Source organism: Melospiza melodia, chromosome 3, assembly GCF_035770615.1.
Source record: "Melospiza melodia melodia isolate bMelMel2 chromosome 3, bMelMel2.pri, whole genome shotgun sequence".
In the NCBI taxonomy this organism is placed as follows: domain Eukaryota; kingdom Metazoa; phylum Chordata; class Aves; order Passeriformes; family Passerellidae; genus Melospiza; species Melospiza melodia.
Window position 1 is genome coordinate 73,657,617 of NC_086196.1, and position 22,935 is coordinate 73,680,551.

General features: G+C 39.8%; 1 protein-coding gene across 5 annotated transcripts in view; it reads right to left on the reverse strand.

The window, feature by feature from the left end:
• The window catches only part of SUSD4 (sushi domain containing 4), a 110,799-nt gene that overhangs the window by 60,464 nt on the left and 27,400 nt on the right, over positions 1-22,935 (reverse strand). For all 5 annotated transcript variants that reach the window (XR_010027172.1, XM_063152265.1, XM_063152264.1 and 2 more), the window contains exon 3: positions 5,318-5,530. Coding sequence is in view for 4 of the 5 variants with exons in the window: in XM_063152265.1 (XP_063008335.1) it covers positions 5,318-5,530 (213 nt within the window). In the remaining variant the exon portion in view is untranslated. The remainder of the gene's footprint in view (positions 1-5,317; positions 5,531-22,935) is intronic.

Here is a 22,935-nt window from a genome sequence, read left to right on the forward strand (position 1 = left end):
CCATAAATGCTGTCATGAAGAGGCTGTCCTGGGCACCCCACAAGGATGGGATGAAATAGATGGAGTACCTGCTTGGCAGCCACGCAGTAGGAGACTGGAGATGGATGCCAGAAGATAACGTCAGTGAACAGCTCCCTCTCTTTCTACAATGTCTTTCTGTTGCTATACAAATAAAGATGGTGTGTGTACACACAGCACAGTAAAACATGAGATTTCCCTTTCAAAGTGGAGGAAATGGATTCTGTAACAATGATCTATCATAGCAACTCCATCCCTATTATTCCAAGGAACAGCTGTAGATGAGATCACTTTAACCGGGTAGATGTTGGCAGAGAACAGAGATAAGTTGCTCACCGCACTGTCCTCCACCTTCCACATCCTGGCTGACTTTGATAACAGGCTTATTACAAGCCCCAGCTAAACACCAGACCAATGGACCACAATATTACAGCTCTTTTTCCTGATGCCTTGCAAGCAAATGCTTTCCCACTGGTTGAATTCATATTTAGCACTGAGGCATAAGCTGCAGTAGCCATCTCCCACGAACAACTGGATTAGCTGGCACAAAATCTGCTTGGAAAAGCTAGAAGGAAGTGACTGAATTTTAAAATGTCCTGTCCTAAAAAATAAAGTACTTTATTCCAAGTCCTTCTCAGCAAATCCGTGGAAGATGCTAAACCATTTAAGGGAATATATGGTCTTTAACCAGCATCGAGCAGCAAAGACTATGACTTACACTCTTTTCCGGCAGTTTTACATCATCTGCTTAAATCTACTGTGTGAGTATTTAAATAGGCCAGCCAAAAGGACACATTTCTTATCTTGCAGGAGCAGAAAGAGGTGGAGTAGAGCCAACAGGCCTAACAGCCTGACAGGGACAAGAGCTCACCTTGCCCTAACTTTCATGAAGATTTGTACATTAGGAACTCTTGGCTTTAGCAAACCAAGAGCGTCCCCCATCACAGAAGATTGGTCTGAAGAATAAAATTCATTAAACAATATAGTTAGAGTATTTTGCTCAGGTGCAAACCATGCAGAACTTCTCAGAACTGTTCCTTCCACCCCATGGGGAAGAAAGATCACCCTACCTCCTCCCAAGAGCACTGGGACCACAATTGCAACTGAGAAGGAAGGCATGACCTAGACAGCATGGAGATAGCCACATCATCCATGGGTACCAGCTGGCCTGGGAAGGCTTGTATCTATTGCAGGTGAGCCCTTGCCATCCAAAAATTATCCCTGGTCCATGCTAATCCAAGAAGGTGCATGCAGGATTTACTTGGGAGTACTGCCCTGACGGATGCTGGTCCAAACCACGTCAAGGACCTTTACAACACTGTAAGAGTGTTTACAATTGAAGAACTGCCCAATCCCTGCTCTGGCACTGTTTTGCTTGCTACCCGTATGTAAATTCAAATGCAGAGGTCTGGTGCTCCTGTGTATCTTACTGTTGACAAGTCTCTGAATTAGCCTTGACTACATTGAGTCACACCACTGTCAGGCTGGAACAGAAAGAAACAGGGAGGAAGGATGAAAGGAATATCACGAAGAATTGGTTTGATACAGGAACAGCTCATCTACATTCTGTTCTCTTCAAAGTAAGCATTTAAGAGCAATATTGTCCCTTGGTTTTTTTACTAGTGTTAAATCCATAGTACTGTGTTACTAGGATTGTTCTGTGGATGGCAAACACAGTGTTTTAGTGCATATTAAATAACCATTTCTTTTTATTGTCTTTGCTGGTATTTCAACAATGCAGAGAGATTTCACCTAAGATCTGTGCCCATTGAGCTGTGGCCTGGTTACAAATGTCACAGAGTGCTCAGAATCAGGGTTAAGAATCAGCAAATACTGGGCAAGACAGATAAGAGATGGAAAAATAAAAAAATAAAAATACTTCAGTCATCTCATAGACTCAGGGACAAAGGCAAAGCAAATGGAGGGCTAAATGTCCTACAGGAAAGCTGTAGCCAAGCCATGTACTAGCCTACTGCTTTCACTGCAGCTTTATCATCCTTGTCAGTGGGAGAATGAGGCACCGAGAGCATCTCCAAGGTTTCTGCCTGCAGAAGCACAGGGAGAGGAGGACACAGCTCTTTGCTTCATTGCCATCTTCATGCAGACTGTAAATTTAGATTCAATCTCACAGGAAAGAGCTAGCATTTGTTCCAAGTAGGGCAACAGCCTCAGCAGCCACATTATCACAGTGGGAGAAAATTAGATTAAAGTGTGAACGACATGACATACTGCTCTTAAACAGTAAATACAAAATTCCTACCTCAGAGGTTTGGTATTTATGTGCATAACTGTATTAGAGCTGATGAAAGGTACAGTCACACCATGCTGTAGATCAACATAAGAACGTAACTCTAAGCATACAGATTTTTGACATTTATTGGGCACCAAGTCATGCAACTTCATTCTCGTCCTCACACTTAGAATCTCCTGCCTCTTAACAAGACATGACAGAGCTATAAAATCAAACAGATTGGGTGAAGAGCTCTAGGCAAACGTATTAGACCTAAAATCAGTTACATTCTGAAACATGTTGCTTTGCTTCCTTTGGTAAATAGCATCCATTTGTGATTAGAAATTGTGCTACTAAACACATAACAACAATTAAACATACATAACATATAGATATAAAATTATCCTTCTCTGAATTCAAACTCCTGAGAGTAAATGAACTCCAAAGAACAGTGTTTTCAGTGTTTAAGCTTAGCTGGCACTGCCTGACATTGAAATATGCTGGGATGAGAGGCGTGTAGAGCGTACCATAGCCCATGGAGCAGCCACACCCCGCCATAAATGGTAAGTGCAGCATAAAGTTTATTTCACCTTGTGATAGGTAATGATGAATGGGAAAACATCAACTTCTCCCTTCTCCAGCAGTTGCTAGAAATTTCAAATTTCTTTCTATATATCATTACAGAACTTCTGCAATGAAAACTTTTATGTATGTCATTAGACAGCTAAGAATCACAAACGCTGTGATTCTCTCTTAACTCATATCCAGATGTGCCATGTTCCTACACTGTCCTCCTCTCTACCACGGCCCTCTCTCAATATTCTGCTCCCAGTGTGCAAAAGGATCAGTCTAAAAATCACTTAAGCCAGTGCCTAGGCCTCATGGACTGCCACTGAGCCTTTGCTTAGCATTTCTTCTGAATCAGTGCTGCTATTGCGCAATGGAAAGAATTAATGCTGTAATCTAATACCTGAGGTATTATAATAATGTTAATCAGGGAAGTACTTAAGCACTTGATTCACTAAATCCTAAATCAGGGTCCTACTCTTTGGTCCAAGTAATAAGAAGCATTTTTGCATCTGCCTATTTTGAGCAAAGAACTTTAACAAGACTAATCACATAATTACAGTTATGCTCCAGCTTAAGTGTTTTGCTTGATCAGAGCATTGGCTAGCAAATTTTTAAAGTGTTCTATGCTGGAAAGTAATTATTATCTCTAAAGCAACTGTTGCCACATCATCCATCACATTCTCATCTTCCAATTTCTTTCTTTTTTGAAAACACCTGGTTCGAATGTTGATCACACTGACATTAGTGACAGTTTTGTTGCTGATGGCATTGTGATCAGAAACTTCCTCCACAGATTTCCACTGGGATGGAGGGAAAAGGTTTGAATATTTAATAAAGAACATTAATGCTTATTTTAACAACTGCAGTGGATGATACAGGCAACATTTCAAAGATTCACATCAACATTCCTAGCTTCCTGCTGTGCTTAAGGAAACAGAATTTCCAACCATTAAAGCTTTTTCTGGTAGTTCCAATAGCCAATTTAGACACAGGCTGCTGTCACGCTATATTTTTTCTTAAATAACCATGACATGAGACAAACAAGGTCATTTATGAAAAGTGGCTGTCACAGAAGAGGTCACGATTTTCATACATAGTTATTTTTAAAGGCATCAGGTTATTTCTTTAAAGCTGACCCATGCAGCCACATGATGAGGTGCTGTTGGCACCCCTTTGCCTTTATTTCTAGACATCAGCTGTCACCTGATGAAACAGCTCACGACTGTGTCCCTTATGGCTCTGTAGCCCATGGCCTCACACTTGTCCAGGAGAACATACTTAACCAAAATTTCTCCTGCCAACCAGCCAGCTGCCTGAAAGCCCATGCAATCCTTACCAGCTGCCTCTGGCTACTCTCTCCATTATCTCACTGGCCGCTGTTTAGAGTTGTTCCCTTCACATGCATCTCCTGAGTGTGGTCTTCCCAGGCCGTGCTTGTCCCTGTCATGTCACATCCCTGTCCTGGCACAGGATTCTCACACCTACCCCCCAGGATCACAAACAAGTACCTGCAGTTTTTATAAAGGCTAAGTGATGCATGATCCTATGCAGTAAGTGTGTTTGTGAGTCACATAAGTCTTCAACTACCTCTGAATAAAGTCCATGTATTTATTTTAAACGGTGAAAGGCAACCTGAAGTAGAATTTATCTTGCTCCAGCATGAAGACAATGAGGCAATGACTAATGTCTTCAGTGGAGAACTCACAACACTAAAATGTAAACACTTTATTTAACCAACATTTTTCATGTCTGTTGACTTTAATAGCTCTGTTGACCAAAAATAAATCAACAACAAGGACAGTTTATATCTTTAATATACTTGGGGAAATAAATAATTTGTGCTGCTTGGGTGTACTTTGGCCAAAATTTACAATTATAAAATCAAATCAATCCTGCCTCTAAGACCTAGAAGAAGAAAGCAATGAAACATCCTAAGTATTTAAAACCAAATACAATTTCAAATATACAATAAATGGTTATGCCATAATAGTCTGAATTATCTCAGAGTCAACTTCTACCCTGGCTTTAAACTTTTGCAGCCTCTGTGTATTCGATTTTGCTACTTGACTCATGCATACATCACCCAATACTATTGTTTAAAATTCCTGATTAGCAGGAGCAGTAGCATTGGAAACTGATTGCATTTTTCTAGTAAAATATTGCAGAAAGGAATATTAAGTGGGCAGTTTTAATAAATAGTTACATGTTAACTTACAATGGAGGTTGTTTTTCCTCTCTGCATCAATTTGTAGCTAGTTAAAAAGGGAGGTTAAATTCTATTTTCACATTTCTTTATGTTCCTTTCAATACACACAGCCTCTCGTGGTACAAATTTAACTGACAAAGGAGAATTAGGGATGGAAAATTAAAGTATGTATCCAACAACACACAGTGAAATGGACTCCAGCCTGTTGTGTTTTGTCCAGAGACAGACAGACATGGTACATGGACAAGTGAGAAGAACTGATGTGGTGAACACCTTGAAGAAAACTAACTTACCTTCTTGTAGGCACACAGGTTTATCACTGGGTTTCCAGCTCAGGGAGCCATTAAAGTGTCTCACACAAAGTTTTTTGGAAGTACCATTGAGCCTATATCCTTCTTGGCAATGGAACCGGACCACCACACTTTCAAAGAAAACACCTGCACTGGGCGTCTTGTAGCCATGTTCAGGAGCCCCAGGATCAGCACATGCTTGCAGGTCATCAAACCCTGTGTCAGACAAAGATATAATTCAACTGTGCTCATTTACTTCTCATGCTTTTTCTGTCTTTATCCATTATCTTCACAAGGACCTTGTACCTTCCATATTGACCACTAGCAAACCTGCTTGGGTACCAGGTACTCCAGGGTTGGAGACGACCCACCCCCAGCTGAAACGCTCAGGTGACAGAAGTATTCCAGTCTTTTCATGCAGCAAGTAGCTGCATGAAGCAAAAGTCAACAACACTCCTTGGTAGCTGCCCTGGATAAAAATAAAGCACTTGACCCAGCCTACCAGTGGGGATTGCTCAGTAATGTGTCTGTAATCACTTCTGGGGACTATGGGAATTTGTAGGCCTCATGCAGTCACTAGTAAGAATAATAATGTGTCAGAACCAGAGAGGAAGAAAAAATAAGGGGGCATGAAACTTAACTGCCATCCAAAGACACAGTAATTGAAATAGGAGAATTGCTAAGTACAGTGAGATTTCAAGATGGGAGAGAGATCTGCCACAGGGGAAAGGGACACTGTGTTGTTAGATGAATGCGACCCTCTTATCTCTTTGGCTTGGTGGCCCACCACACTTTCCACACATTGTTATGGGAGTGCTGTATTACTCCATTGACACCAGAAGGGAATTTTAAAGTCCTTTACCTCTACAAAATTAACTGTAAAATAACAAACTAAACCCCAACAGTTGCAATCAATAAATGTGATTGTTTATCACTTTTTAAAACTCATTTCAATGCCATTTGCATAAGTGGAAGCTTTCTTTACTGCAAAGCAGCAAAGGTTTAGTGCAGCAGTGAACAAGGGCTGCGTACAGAAAGAGCAAATAGCTTTGGAACAGGAACAGGAGGGGGGCAATTAATGCTGACGGGAGGGATGCCTGGAAAGTGTTAAAATCATTGGATGGTAATTTTAGTGTTTTGATTTTAAAAGAATTGTATCAGACAGCCTCAGCTACTTCCTGCATAATAAGAATCAGATGCCTCCACGGTGCAGTCAGAGAGAAGGAAGATATTACAGTAAAGGACTTTTTGAAATAAATCTCCATTTCCCAAAGCTAAATCATTCCCTCTGTCAAGGGTTCATTGTGACGCTGTGGCAGCCAAATGGAGAGCACTGAAGGTGATGAAGGGCTCTTGCATTTGAGCACTGAATATCTCTGCTCAGTCACCTGGCTGACAGCTGCTAGTGAAGAAGCAGGAGGCCTACATCAAGCCACTTGTGTCCTATGTCCCATCACCTGTTTCTGTGAGCAGAGGCAGGACACACTGTGGAGTCACCAGGGTGGATTGCACATTCCTGGATTTCCAGGTCCTGTGCTGAACTCCCCAACCAGGCTGTAATTCCCAGGAGGTGATGTGATGGACAGAACCCAGCCCAAATTCCATGACCAACAGCCACCCTGCGCCCCTCTGCAGTGCTCCAACACCTCTCCACTTCCCCAGCATCCCCTCTCCTGGCTGAAACAGCACAAGAGCAGCAAGGCAGCTGCTCTTGCGCAGCTTCACTCCTCCTCCAGTGCAGTTCATCCTGGGAATTGAAGCATCAGTGCAGTGGCCAAGTCAAACACATCCCTGAATTCCACCCACGCCTGGCTCATCTGCCTCAGCTCAAGTCCTCCAGTGTAAATCACCCCAGACTCTGTAATTTGCCAATGGGATGAACAAGGAGAAGCACAGTCATTATGATCATGGGATTACACGCTGTAGGCAATACTTATTAACAGAGAAAGGCTGCCCATTTTTACTGGAGATTAAAAAGAAGCTTCTTATGCTCCAGACAGCAAGCCCACATCCTTTAATAATGTCAGTGAAGATCTTAATTATTTCCCATTAAACCAAGGGATAACATGACATTTAGATCAATTTTGTTACTTCAGTAATCTCGGAATTTGCAGTCAGGTGAGGAATACTGTAACTCGCCTTGAGATATATGTCCTTTCTCACTAGCTGCATCAGGAAAAATTACACTGCTGCCTACTACTTTGCCTCTGCAACAACACAGGAAAAGGAAAGGTGCTGAGGTCAAACACAATTTGCCTGGTAAAAAAAATGAGCCAAGCTCATTTCTCAGTTTTCAAAAAGTCAAATATGCAAAGTTAGAGATTTTTACACTTGTCAGCACAAAACTGAACATGGAAGGCAAAAATGTTTTCTTCCCTAGAGCAGGCTAATTTTGTGACCCTACTGCCACTTTTCTGGTGACCCTCCACAAGCAAAGATTTCCATTCTTCCTTGGAATCCTTTTGCAGTGTGTGGGTCTCTCAGGTTCTTTTTGTTGAGTGCGGTTAGCAAGCAGACAAATCTATCTATCCCCAAGGGGAATTCCCAAGTAGAAACTGGAACATGAATGGGAAAATTGAATTATGCACCCTCTGGTTTCTACAGAGCCAGTAGCCAGCTGTTACTCAGTTATTGCATAATAGATGACACACGGACTCAGCAGAGGATCACCGCTTCCTGGCTTGTTCCTGAAGCAAGGAAGAAGGAAAAAGCCTCAGGGAAGAGCCAATCAGGCAGATGGCACACACAATACAGTAGCATCTCATGGTAAAGCCATGAAGGCAAAGCAAATAAATACCTAACCCCATCTTAGCTCCATAGATAGGAACAGTAGATGCAGCTCAAATCAAAGTCCTGCTGGAAACAATGGAAGGCACCTGGATGTCAAGCTTCTTATGAAAGTGTAGATGATCCAGGCACAAAGCAGAGAAGTCAGGGCTGTGCTGGGGCTGGGAAGAAGGAGGTATAAGGAAGGTATGGGAAGGCTGCCCCTGTGCTGAGGATCTCCCAGTGCACAACAGGCACTGCAGGTGTTCCAAAGGGGCAATTGCCACCAGAGAATTCCAGAGAAGCCAGGAACTGCTCTGATTTTCACCAGGCCTGCTCCTCTCTTGCACAAGAGCTGTGGTGAAGTTTCAACAGCTTATTTAGCAGACAGCTAAGTCCATCAGTCTTTTCCAATTTAAGTATAAACTTTCTGTTACAGTATTCAAGAACAATAATGCTCAAACATCCCTGAGAATTGCCATCTTCCATTTCTTCTTAATAATAGCAGAATTAGACCCTTTACATAATAATCCTATCCATACAATCTCATCTAGTTAAGCTCCACCCTATAAAAAAAATTTAAATATATGTCTTCAGTGACATATATTGGTAAATTTTTTTTCTCACAATCTTTGTTTTCTTTTCTTTTTCCAAACTATGCATTTAAGAGCAGCTACTCCAAGTTGTGACACAGTAATTTTCTAATGGTAGGAGTAATCCTACATAATAGATGAGATGCTATAGCCATCTTATGGTCTAATCCCTTTAGAACCTGATAAAAAAAGCCAAAAATCTGCTCAGCCAGAGCCATCATATAGGTCTTTGGAAGAGAAAGCCAGTCTTTCAGCTATAATAAAAAGCTGCTATCCATTAGGTAAAAGGTATATCAGATAAGATAGAAAGTAACTCAGAACTACAATGGCTTCTGTTTCTTGACAAACCCTTCAATAAGTCTTTGGGGAAAATATTACTGGACTTTTTCTCATGGTTAAAAGGAGGGAAGGGGAAATCATCATCACTACCTACTAGTAAAAATTATACAATACACTTCTTAAATAAAGAAGCAAACTTTCATGTTGCCTATATAGTAAAAATTTAGTAAGGTCAGCAGCCATCATAATCAATACTTTATGGAATGCTATTGCATGGCTTTATATCCCTAAAGTAAACACTACACAATTACTGCTGGAACTGACTATTTCAGTAATCAAAATAGGTTAATATTTGGTCCAAGTTGCAGACTTTCTGTATCACAGTACATTTAAAGGATATTGTGTAAAATTTCATGGACAATAATGTCTTCTTGGCAAGGTTAATGAGCACATAAGGTCATCATCATCAACAAAGCATGCAGTTGATACAGAATATATTTTGGGGTTGGTATTTACCACTTTTCTACTCTTGGACCAACCAGAAAATAGCAATGCTCTTGATTTGGATAACCCTCAAGCAGATTATATGGTGCTTATTTTACCTAAATTTCTTAGTATTGTCAGTCAGGTAAAATAATGTAAAATTAATGAGAAGACTGAAAAATGAGCAATGTCCTCCTTGGGGTATAAAATGAACCATTGTAAATAACTTGATCAGATTGCTCTGAGAATTCTGCATTGTACATTCTCAAACTTAAAATTATTCATCTCATCCCCAATGAAAAGCCTGAAATGCTGGAATCTAGGGGAACATTACATATGTGTGATGACAAGAAATCGTGACAGCCACAACTGAGCTTCAGACATGCTTAAAAAAAGCAGGAGGAAGAGCCCCTCAGTTCATCCCATAAATCTATTTTTCTCTGCTTCTTTTTCTCAGTTGCGTGTTTTGTTTTCCTTGTTTCCCCTCTTCTCTCACCTCTGTGTCTTACAGCTCCTTGTAAATTCATGGTGCTGGCAAGGTGATTTCTAATCTAGATTTGATGGACTTCTTTGCCTCTAAAGCTGCTATAAAACATTTCAGTGACACACTGCTGATCCATGTGAGCTCAGAACTGGCTTCACTCATTCTTAAACAGAGGCATCACTCTCATTCCATTTTGTTATATACACCCAGTGAATGAAAAGTGACATATAATGTGCAATAATATTCAAGACAGAGAGTATTTTCAGTCTTTGTCTTCAGCAGGATGGAGAATGGGCTTCTTGTACATCAACATCTGCATTTGGGTTCACTAAATCTGTCTCAACCAGAAGCAGGAGGAAGCAGAGGCTTCACAGACTGGCAGGACCAGACTGCCTGCACACACATTTTAGAAGGAGTCTGTAAACACTGCAGGAGCAGGTTATTTTAGGCCAGCTCTCAATAAAAAGCCATTCTGGGACTAAAACAGAAGGACCACAAGTGTAAACATGCCAAGGGCTTGCTTGTCTTGTACAAAGGAAAAGTTGTTTTCATCCCTTCAGGAGTTTCTGCCCTGTTTCTGTGAAAGCCATGCAGTCACAGCACTGTGTGCCTCTGGCTGTTTATGCTTCCTTGCTGCTGCTGATGTTAATTGAACTATCCATGTACCCTAGGAACAAGAAAAGGAAGATGTGCTTTGATTAGCATCTAGACTTGGAAGTGAAATTTAATTATAAAGCCATGATTTCATTAGTGAAATGCCTGCTAAAATCTAAACTCTCCTTAATCCCTGAAAGGTCAGTAATGCTTAAGCTTCCCTGAGACTTCAGCAGCTTTGCAAAGCCCTGCCTTGTTCAGGATGTGAATCACAGCCTCCCTTGCTACCCTTGCAGAACACGCTCCCAGCATGGCTGCATATCACTCCTCATTGGGCTAAGCCTTACCCAGGGCAGACTAACAAGCCACTGGAAGAGACAGAGAAGCTCAAATTACTTTGTAGGAGAAACAGAACAGCAAAAAAGACCTCCAAGGACAGGTATTTTGTTCAAGTCACAAACTGATCTATCAAATCAAGAACACCATTAAGCTACTTACAACACAACATCCTTCTTATAACACAAGAGCATCATAGCAGAAAAAAAGAAAATCAGTGTGTAATGCAGCTCCTGAGCACCAAACCAACCCATCTGCAGTAAAAAATGAACATGCAAGCCCTGCATGAAGAGCAGCAGACTCCAAGAGAGGCAATTGGTCATTCAAAAGGCTGAAAGGTTCACTCATTTGCAGTTCCTCATTTTTCTGATCTTGCATCTTCTCCCACAACCCCAGCCTCCCATCTGTGTTCTCCATCCTCCTTCACCACAACCCACTGTCAGCCAACACCCGACCTGGCCTTGCACTCTCCTAGAAGACCACTGTGATCCCAAATTTTGCCCACCATTATGCCCACCACCTCTCTCTCTCCTCTTCTCAATGGGCCCTTGGAAAGGAGTAGTCACTCAAAGATGTTCCTAAGGGCAATGATCAGCTCAACCTTAAAATCCCTATTCAAGTATGACAAGTCCCTGGGCATTTTTGTGCTAAAACAAACTGACATCTCCCTAGAAAGCCCAAGAATTGCTCCTCCCTCCAGAGAGGGTACAGGGGATGGAATGTGAGGAGCCACAAGCAGGATAAAGTGTCCTCAGAGGACAAAATGGATCTTCTAGGAGCCACCCAGGAACTGCTTCTGCCTGGGAACACCACCAAGGAAAAAGAAGCACAAGCTGCAACGTCAGCAGGGCAGGTTGATAGGCCCTGCATAGATGACTGCAGATGTAGTAACAGCATCTTTCTTTCAGGGGTCACTGCAATTACCATTCAACACTCACAGCTGACAGCACATCCCAGCTGGTGCCTGAGCAGTGTCAGGCAGCAGGGAACAAGCTGAATTTCCTACCCATAGAAACCCTCACCATTTTGAATTTTGGATGTGAACCTTGATGCAGGATTCTTTTATTGCCTTGACATTAGACTAATACACACGGAAAAACCATTTAAAATTGCTGGAAAAAGAAGGTGGTTCAGAATACAATCAGCAAAACACTTCAGTAAACCCACAGCAAACTAAAAAAAAACACTTGTTTCTTTTGGAGAAAGAGTTTCTTCTAATTAATATCTTAAACAGCACAGGCTTATCCCTTTAATCACAACTTCTCACACTTAATATAGCTGTGCCATCTTTGTAAATAAGCCATTTCATTTATAATGCAAGAAGCACTTGTTGGATTACAAAAGCCTGGGAGTAACAAGTCTAACTGTATAATTTATGAACCCGTATGAAATGTCATATGCTGCTCTGTGATCCTCTGAACTTGCCATCACCTAAATGAAAAACAAGATGCAGAAAGCAAATGTACTGCTGGTTCTGCTGACAGAGCTCACATGTTCTGTGTTTTTGTTACAGAAAGTTATCGTGGCTATTGTGGGATATGATTCAGGGTGAATAAAAACCCATTTACCACACAATAAATCCCACAACCTTCTCCCAGCTCCTAAACTCTTAAACTGGATATTTATTTTTCCAACAAAGTAATTGAAAATTATTAAACTGGTACTCTGAGGCCTAGATTGGGGTGAGCTCAAATCAAGTATTAGGCAGAAATAATTAAAAACCTGAAGACAAAGTTTGGTCACCTTTCTGCAAATACAGAGTGAATATTTTCTGAATCTCCATTTATCCAGTTAATTAAGTTTAATGACTAGTTTTATTCAAGCTGCAAACTCCACAAGAAATGAAAAAAGGTATAAAATCAGAGAGGTCTTTTCCTATTCTATAAAAAAGAAGCATGTGAGAATAAATGACTTCTTCAATTTCCAATAATATTTCATGTTTTTAAGTTAATTTAAAATACAAAATTGTGCTTAAATAAGCTTATCTGTGTGCATATTTATTATCCTTAAGGTAATTTAAACTACTTTAAAGTGGTTCTTCTTGGAAATGGTACTTCCACATTTCTTATCGGAACCTTGAATATCTGTAAATTCTAATTTCTATGTATTTTATTTATTCTATTTTCTATTTTCTTTACTTATTCTAATTTCTATCTACAAAAAATTGCAAACATGGTTTGACAAGGATGACTAATTTTTTAAACAATTCAGTTTTAAAAAATAGTCAAACACCACCTTTTATCATAATAAAAACAAGAATGCAGTAAAATATCTCTATATACTTCAGTAAATGGGCAAATACCTAACACATTCTCCTATTCATTTTGCTGATAAGGAACTGTAATAAAGATGATATTTTCCAAATGTGCTTTTGGATGGTGATCCATAAGCATCATCATAAGGAATTAAATATGTACAAATCCAGACTATAAAATATTAATACATCACTTATGCCAAGATTTTTTTACTGATTTAAATGAAAAAGTGAGCTCATTACTTGGATTTAAACCAACCAACCCCATTTCTGTTTTCATCCTCAGATGTAGCATTTTATATATTAGGTGTCGTAGGATTTCATTAGAGTTGCAATACTGTTTACGTGGGAATCCAGCCTAAGGTCACTAAACTGGATCAATAACAGCATAGAAAGCTACTAATAAAAATGTGACAAATAAAACAATATACCCATAATTTCAAGCATGTTATGGGCCTGCTGAGTTTTTCAAAAAGCAGTATCTAAGTATTGCTGTTTATCTGTCCTATATACTTAGCACTCTGAAAAAAATTAATTACCATGAGTTAGTTTAAACAATCTTAGTCTAGACAGGCAACCCTTAGGAAACAAAAAAACCAAAAAACAAAAAACCCAAAAATGAATCATGAGCTAGTTACTATAGTAATACTTCTTCTAGACCAATAGCATATAATATTATTCATCACAGCAAATCCAAAATGATGAAATGTCACACTGTTCTGCAGAGATCCTTGTTTCTGTAAGATACAGGAATTAAATACTCAATGGTATGAGTTGGGGTGTTATATTTATGCTTTCAACAGCTACAGGCTTCCCTAGATAACACTATATTTTTACTGTGTACCACAGTATGGTAATCCAACAATTTTTTTGCTTTTCAGGCTGTTCTGTATAAATCAATTTAATACTTTCCCAAGACCAGGCCGAGCTGGGTATGGGGACAATCACAATTAATGTGTGAATATTGTTAATATTAAACTTTTGAATGAAGTGCACACTAGAGAAGACTGAGAGATGCCATTTAGAAAACTGGTACATACTAAAACAAGAGAGCTGACAGACACTGTTTCCAGCTTTTGCACTGATTCTCTATTACTATCCTCTGATGCTTCTGGGTACTCTGACAGCTCTTGTGTCCTACAGTGATTTTTCTCTATACGTACCTACCCATGAAACCACGGTCTTTGCTCTTAAATGGGGACCTCATGACAGCCATCCATTTTTTATTAATCTTTTCCTCTGTGTATGTTTTACTTGCTGATACTTATTCACTTAGCCTTGCACAGTTGGGATATTATTTACCTACAGGTCTAGGAGATGTAAAAGAAGATGAGGTGGCTTAGTGGGTTCACCAGGTATTTCCCACACGAGAACTGGCATTGCACTCCAACATTTGCTTCAGATCACCCTACAAAGCATTTCTATTTTATTCTAAGTAAAGCTTTTAGAAAGTAAGTAGATAATATCCATTGGGAAAAAAAATAATACCCTTATTGATTTTGGTCGTAATCTGAACCTAAGCAGAACTGATTTTCTTCTATATTGAGGAGAACTGATTTTCTTCTATATTGAAAAGTTCCTGTATGTCTTCAGTGCTCTGCTAGTACTGTTAGCATAAACCACAGGTTTTACTCTGTTTCTCTTCATGAGAATGCATTTTTTGAAGAAAAATGGAACATAATCATCTTGCTCTTTTCCAAGTATGTGATAAATCCCAAAATTGTACAGAAGGGTAGCAGGAGTCTGGCAGGGCACTAGCAATGAAGTATTGCCATCACATCCAAACACTTTTAACTTAAAATACTCATTTAAAGTGCTCTGTCCTGTGAGTTGTTCTGTCCACACTGAGAAGACTGGAAAAATCAGTGGGAGGTTAAGATAATGCAGATGCATTTTTCTTCTTTTTTTTTTTTTTTGATTCATAATGGTGTTACACTTAATCCTCATGCACCCATTTTCCTCATGAAGTCTTTCCAAGGAACTCCCAGCTGATAGAAGGTGATGGGAGGCTGCTCACAGAATCCGAACAAGAAACTCAGAGCAAAGTCACAGAAGAGCCAGTGATCAAGATGGAAACATTTATAATTAAAATACTGTGCAGCTCCACAGTCACCATGTTAAACCCCCTAAAAAAAATCCAGAAAAATGTCAGTGACAAATTCCACTGGCACACTCAGTTTTTGTGGCATCACCAAAAAATAACAAAGTGTACAAAGTCTCCTCTGATCCAGTACATCCCCTTTCAATGCAATCTGTTTACCCTCTAATCAGTTTTTATTACCGGGCTTTGCAAGGGTTCCTCAGGGGTGAAGAGATAGATGAGACTCTTGACTTCATGATCAGAAGGCTGGATTTATTATTTTATGATATATAATACATTAAGACTATACTAAAAGAAATAGAGACAAAAGTTCAGAAGCTGCTATGCTAAGAATAGAATAGTAATGAAATCAACAAAGGAGCTCTCCCTGATTCTGTCCCAGAGGGAGCTTGTCTTTGATTGGTCCTTAATAGTAAACATGCAACATGGGCCAATCACAGGTGCAGCTGTTGCATTCCACAGCAGCAAATAAGCATTGTTTACATTCTTCTTCTGGGGCCTCAGCTTCCCAGAAGAAGGAAAAATCCTAAAGAAAGAATTTTCCACAAAAGATGTCTGTGACAAGTTTTCTATCAATTCCCCAATTCTATGAACCCAAATCTTCACAAATACTTTCCCTAGTGGCAGTTTACAAAAGTCAAGATGGACAATATCTGCTAAAGTTTTCATCCTTGGGAAACCAGCTGTTTTCTCAGGAGAGTAACAGATTATTCTGACACAACCTTTCTTTTAATACAGCTATGCTTTATTTTATATCATACCTCCAATATTTTTAACCTCACTGCCTTAAAACAACTCTAAAATCTCAAATTTCTGAAGTGAGAGAACCAAGTCCCTGATTGCCAGGTCCTGTGGTTTTCTTTCTCTTTTTTCCCTTTAACCTGTGAATATTACAGATAGTGTCTTAGGGAGATACTGGAAGTTGCTTCATTTCAGTTCTATGGCAGTGAACTTAAGCAGAAGAGGAGGAAGCTGAGGATAGAAGTGAAACCAAAGGAACTGGATCAGGAACAGCAGGAGATACTTGGCAAAGGTACAAAACTGGGACATAGGGACACACAAAAATAAGGTAGCCTGGAAGGTGACTGACAGCTTTTGGACAGTTTGGATGGTAATACTACTAGCAGGTGAGAGAGGAGGAGATGGGAACACAAGAAGCAGCCCAATAGGGTTCCTAGAAAGTTAAAATATGGAACTGGAGAGGGACAAGAGGGAAGAGAGGGAGAGAGCCTCAGTTACAGGCAACAGAGATGGGCAGTGCCTCACAGGACAACTTTGGAGGCTGGTGACACATTGTGAGAGCCTCTTCAAAGGTTAATGGCCTATCCTTTTGTATCAGAAAAACCTGAAAAAATTTTTTTTTCTGATGATACCTCTAAAAACTACAGACTCTGTAAGGTAGTCAGCCTTGACAACACTTGACACTGTTGAGTCAGGGACAGAAATACTCCAGTCTTCAGGTGGATCAGAAGGCAAAAGAATAATTTTTTTTTTTATTTAGCAAGAAGTTGCAAACTTTATAGTCTCACTCGCTAAGTGGGACCTGATTGGTCTCAAAGTACAAACATCTCACATTATTAGTGACTATGAATAGCACACTGTGGAGAACCAAAACTATAAACAATGGTTACAGAAAGAGAGATAATAATTGTTTGAATTATTTCATCCAAGATTCCCAGGCTCAGCCTGGCAGAAATTGTCTCTGTTCTTCCATCAACTGAACTGAGAATATCCACAAACACTGAAGTCAAGACAGTCAGATCAAGTCTTGTACAATTGATATAATGTATATACATCCCTATTAGTCAGCTAAAAGATTGAGAGTTAGGGTATTCTTGTGTATGGATAATAGGTATTGCTAAACTACTTGATGCTTAAAATATTTTCATAAAAGCCAATCTGAAAATCACATATACTAGTTAAATGTAAAGATTGTGGGCTTTTATTCTTCGGAAAGCATTTATGTCCCTACTTTTTATGAAAATAGGTTCTCATCATTTTGAAGAAACAGAGGAAGAATAAGTTGTTATGAAATTGTTATGGTACTGTAAGTTTATTAACTGGGAACTAGGAAAAAATCTAGTGCTAGAGAAGGGATAGTTCTTTGTTCTTATTCAAGGGACAGGAGTTTTAACCATACACAGAAGAAATTTATTTGAGACTTATTTTTCTTAATAGATATTCATTTGAGGATTTCTGCAGCCTCTCTTTTCCCAGACTGTTAGATAGTTCTTTTCAGAACAACAGCTGCAGCAAACCTAGTTAAAATAAAGAGCAGGCAGCATACAGATCCATACATATGCTTTGTGAGAAACAGGCAGCATATCCAGATTTATATGTGTGCCAGTCCCCTAGGACATCATAACTGTGTTTGTTCTTTTAATAACTTTAGGCTCCAGTGATCAGAATAAAAATTCCACGCTGAAGCTAATGCTTCATCCTTAGTTCACCTTACTACCCTAAATTATATAGTAAGCAGACTTAAATAAATGCTGGAGTCTGGCTCCTTCCAACAGACTCCAGCCACACATAATAGGTTGCCTGATTTAATTCAGGGTCTCTCTCTTCAAATCTTACTTTGTTTTTACAAAATATTTGGCTCAGCCATTTCTTTCCATGCACAGCTTTTCTAAGGCCGCCTTCCAGCATGTGGGGAATTGTAGTCTCCCTGACAGGAGCAGTACGTCAAGCTTCCTGACTTGCAAGAGCAGTTGGGTTATTTAGACAATCTTATTCTTCCTAATTATTATATTTACACTTTACATTTACAACCTCTTCCTACAAACGTACCCCAAATAACTGAGTTAATTGAGCAGCTTATTAAGCAGGCATGGCCTTCCAGCAGCTATTGTGACTACAGCATGCCAGTCATAATCTAATGATTACATATGATTTTTTAATTCCTAGAACCAGATTGTAATGAAAACAGACTTCTAGATTACCAGTATCTATGAAAGGCATTGAGACAAACACAGGTCATAAATAGCTCAGGCTAATGGGACAGTGGTGGGCAGAAAGCCAAACCCCACTCAGTCAGTGCTTAGTCAGTCTGTCATACAACATAATGGCTAAAAGTAAGCTGAACATGCCAAAATATACTTCCACTTTCAGTTTCTGAACACCTTTCAAGATTTTTATTTTACATGATCTGACATTATCTTGAATCTTGTTTGAAACCAGAGATAACTGCTTTAGGAAGGTCAGAATTATAGAATCATGAAATGGCTAGGATTGGAAGGAATTTTAAAAACAATTTAGTTCCACCCCCTGTACTATGGGCAGGAACACCCTTCCACTAGAGCAGGTTGTTTAGAGCCTCCTCCAACCAGGCCTTGAATACTTCCAGAGATGGGGCATCCACAGCTTCTCTGGGAAACCTGTGCCAGTGCCTCACCACCCAATTCTTACAAAATTCTTGGAGGCCTTGCTGGATTAGGCAAGACTACTTGTCTCTGCTACACATGAAATACATAGCTGTTTTTTTGCCGCCAATAACTCAAAACTGGTTTCACAATAAAATTATGAGCTTGGTTGTTGATAATGCTGGTGGAAAAAGAATATTGATATGGTCCTTGCACCAATTCCCTGACCACCACCTTATGATGATCCTTTTCTCTTCATCACTACCCATCTTACTGTCCTCCTAAGGACAATAATTCCTCTCTGTTTCTGTATGTCCTCTATCCTTACTTAGCTTTCTTCTGGGGCTCTGCTGAGTGCTACCTTCCAAACACCTCTATTAAAATATTTTCCTTTCTTCCTTTTCATTCTGATTGATGGGAGTCACCCAACATGATTTGATCCAGTGCCAAAACTGCCTTTCTAGAACTGCCTTAATTCCCACGTATCTGATATTCTCAGTAAGGTCTCTGCCATTATTCCCAGTAATAATGGTATTAGCTGTATTAAAATCAGCTGTATTAAAAGAAAGGTTGTGCCCTCCCTGAGGGCACTGACTGGCCCCACCTGGAAGCCCTACTCACATCCTCTGCCCATGGCCAGGAGTTCCAGGTAACTCAGCTTTGGGCTCCCAGATCATGTCTGGTCTATACTGCAGCTATGCCTTTTCCAGTCCCATCTTCTGGGTGAACCTTGAACCAATGCTGGACCCATCAGCACATTCTGCTGCTCTTGCTGGGTTCATCCCCTGTCTGCTTCTTGGGCTGTTCCTGGACCCCATTACCAACCCCCAGCTCTGCTGAGGCCCTGTGGGACTGTGCCCTGGTCAGTGAGAACACAGCCCCAGTTCCCTTCACTGTTTTCCTTTCTTTTCCTTCTAAAAATCAAGCCCCTCAGCCTGTTCTCCCTCAACATATGTCCCGATTCTCCATTTTTTCTGCATCCTAATTTTCTTCCACATTCTACCCAGGATATAGTTTTGGTTGCTTTGTTTTTTCTCAAGCTTGAATTTATCTTTTTATGACACCTTCCTATTTCTCCATTTTTCCCCTTTCAAGTCCAGTTGTCTTTTAAATCCCACCTCAAAAGTCCATTTAATTCATTTATTCTTGCCAGCCCAAGAATAAATGCTTTCCCCTTTGAGGATTGTTCTCCATGAGGTCTTTTGAGTTTTGGCAATAAAATCCACAGACAAGAAAGCATCTTTCCACACTTGGTGGTCTCAGACATAGTCTGCCCTAACCTTGGACTGAAAATATTGATCTTTTAACTATTTGCTCCTGGAAAAAGCCACCTTTCTCACATGTCATTAATTTTCTGTGAATATCTTGCTGTACCTATAAACAGAGAGCCTTCCAGTGATCTACCGGGCTTATTGTTAAGAAATACTTGTTTCTGGGATGAAAAGAAGTCTCTGTGCTCCTGATTTCTGACTCAAGCCACTTAGTACCTCCACAGGTACTTGCAAGTTCCTTCACTGAGATATCATGTATGGCTTCACCTAAAGTTCTCTCCCACTCACAAAGCAGCCCTGTCCTCCAAGCATTTATACCTTCTGCTCTCAGAAAATGCAGCATCTTGTGCCTGATCAGCAACCTGCTGAAACTAGGCATGGATATGGGAATGATAACTGTATTGTTTTAATTTTTCATTATCTTAATGGAGAGCCTGTATATATATATGTCCTTGTGCGTTTTAAAACTCAGCGTATTTCTATGACATAGATACAATTTTACACGGTACACAACATACACAAGTCTAACTGGAAACTGAGTGAAGACTGAGGTAAAATAACAGTATCCCATGGAAAAATTGAGGAAACTGCTACTTCTCAAAGTTTCTGTACACAATTCAGGCTGAAACATCTCATCTTTCTCTCAGGAGGCAAGGGATGCTCTCTCAGTGTTATCAGCTGTTCTACATGGTACGGAAAAACTAAAAGAACAGATACTCCAAATTGGGCTGACTTCAGCTTTTTTTTTTTGCAATTCATTTATCAGTAATCACGTAAACTTGTGGTGCCAAAAACCCACACGGTTACATTTACTTTTGAAACCCAGTGTACCCAAATGAGGGAGGGAATTGCTTTTGTGTGATTTATAATGGCAATAAAGAGTTATATTCTTTTTGGTAATGGCATTGTGTGATGCATTTTCTCTTTGGGGAGAAAGGTTCTGAAGTGTTTTAAGCTGTCTCATCTACCATTACAAACTCCAGCAAAACTGTGAAAGTCTCACAGGAATCATGACTGCATAAAAATCCAGTTATAACTCACAAACTTCTCTGTACTTTAGTTGTAGTTTTTTGTTGTAGATTCTTTTATGGAAAATTTGAGTTTTATAACCCATTGGGCCCTTTAAAGGGCTTTGGTTGTGTATTATGGCTGCTATGTTTGTGGACGGCTTTTAGAGCAAAAGGGGAGAGGCAGAACACCATGAAGAGGGAGTGCAACTTGCTCATGACCTACAGAAAATGAATGAACTGGAAAGCACAAACTCCCAGTGTACAAATGGAAAGGGCACTACTTAAAATCAGCCCTTGCTTTGGCAGCTGGGAGGGTCAGTGCCACTTCTAGGGCTGGCAGAGACTGCCTGGGGCTGTTGTCTGTCCCATCCCCTTTGCACAGGTAACACGTGGCAACTGAGCTGCAGCAACAGCCGCTGCACTCTCTTTGCCCATAAGACAAAATGCTTCGGCTTCAGCTTCCTGCAGCCACACTATTTACCAGACGGATTCCTAACAAACAGCACAACCCAACTGCTGAATTATTTTACATATGCTTGAAAGGCCTGAGAGGAAAATAAACATAAAACAAATTACTAATGAGAATTGAGTGATGCATTTTTGAGAGCAACAGACCCCATCATTATTTCAAAAAAACCTCTGTGCATTACGATTCTATTAAAATAAGTAAAAAATCTAAGTAGTTTCCCACTCTGAGAAAATGGGTCTAATTTTCACTCAGTAGAAATATGAATCCCATTCCTACCTGAGCACCTGGTCATTAGCAACGGTGTATGAATGTGTTAAAGCTCATATCATGCTGCAAATATGCTTCAGCTTTGCCTGCAAGAAATTCCCTTTTCCCTCTTCACTATGAATCTACATTGCTGCTTCTGTACAACAGCTATTACTATTATTACTACTACTTTTTCTTTTGGTTTGGGCTTTCAATATTAGGAATTGTTCTGCTGCTTTTTTCAGCTTTTTAAAAAAAAAAAAAAACAAAATCCAAATGAAATTAATGCAACCATAGAGGGAGCTTCTGATGTCTTTGTAGAGAAGGAAAAGCTATTGACAGTGACAGAGAAATTAATGAAAATAATTATAGCTGAGAAATTGAATTCCAAGAAGCTGTGACTTTGCCTTAAGACCAAATTCTATTTCAGTGTAAGGTTCTGTGAAAAGATGTAATTTATAGCATAACTGCCTCCTTTCAATATGCAAAGTATTGAGAGGAAGGACAAAAATCTGACTGGGACGAGAACAACTTTGATTAACAGTTGCTTAATGTAAAAATGCAGCAGCTCTTCAGCCATGGTGAGTGGCAGAAGCAATTCAGGCTACTCAAGAGAGCCAGCCCTTTGCAAGCAGATATTAATATATAAGAAGGGTAGTAGAATAGTACCAAATTTTCATTATCTAGACACAAACTTTTAAAATGGATTTTGCAAAAGAAACACGCAGCTTCTTCCCTCTGTGTGAAGTCTGTGTGAATACAGGTTTTATATATGTCATGGCTACCTTGGCGAGAAGGGGGATGAAACCAGAGCTCTCCAGAAAAGACAGCAGAGCTCTCTCAGACCTCTCAACATCTTGCATAACCCTATCATATTCCCTAGACAGCTGACCTTCAAAATGTCATAAAAATAGCTAATATTAGAAGTACACTTTTACAGAGTAGCACCTGGGCTTTACATCCTATTCTTGCCATGGCTCTTCAGAAGAAATCTGCCTTAAAGCATATTTTGCTTAAAGGATAATAAAAAGGATACAGTATGTTTGTAACCAGTATCCTCAACAGTACATTTGGTGAAATATTAATCACTTTTCCTAGTCCCTGAACTACTTATGAATTGCTTATGTCATTTTTTAGAAGATACCACATAAAGATTTTTTATGTTGGTATTTCTTAACTATCATCCTTCTAGCCAAGAAATTTTGTCAGAGGGGATTTACTTCACAATTAGAGAAACTCACGTTTTAGTTTACTTGGTCTGGAACAGTGACACTTCCCTTTCTCTTCCTACTAATGGAGGGAAATACCAGACTGATTTCTCTGAGGTATGGTACTTACCATACCGCCTCAAGATGCTTCTTGTGCATGCTAGG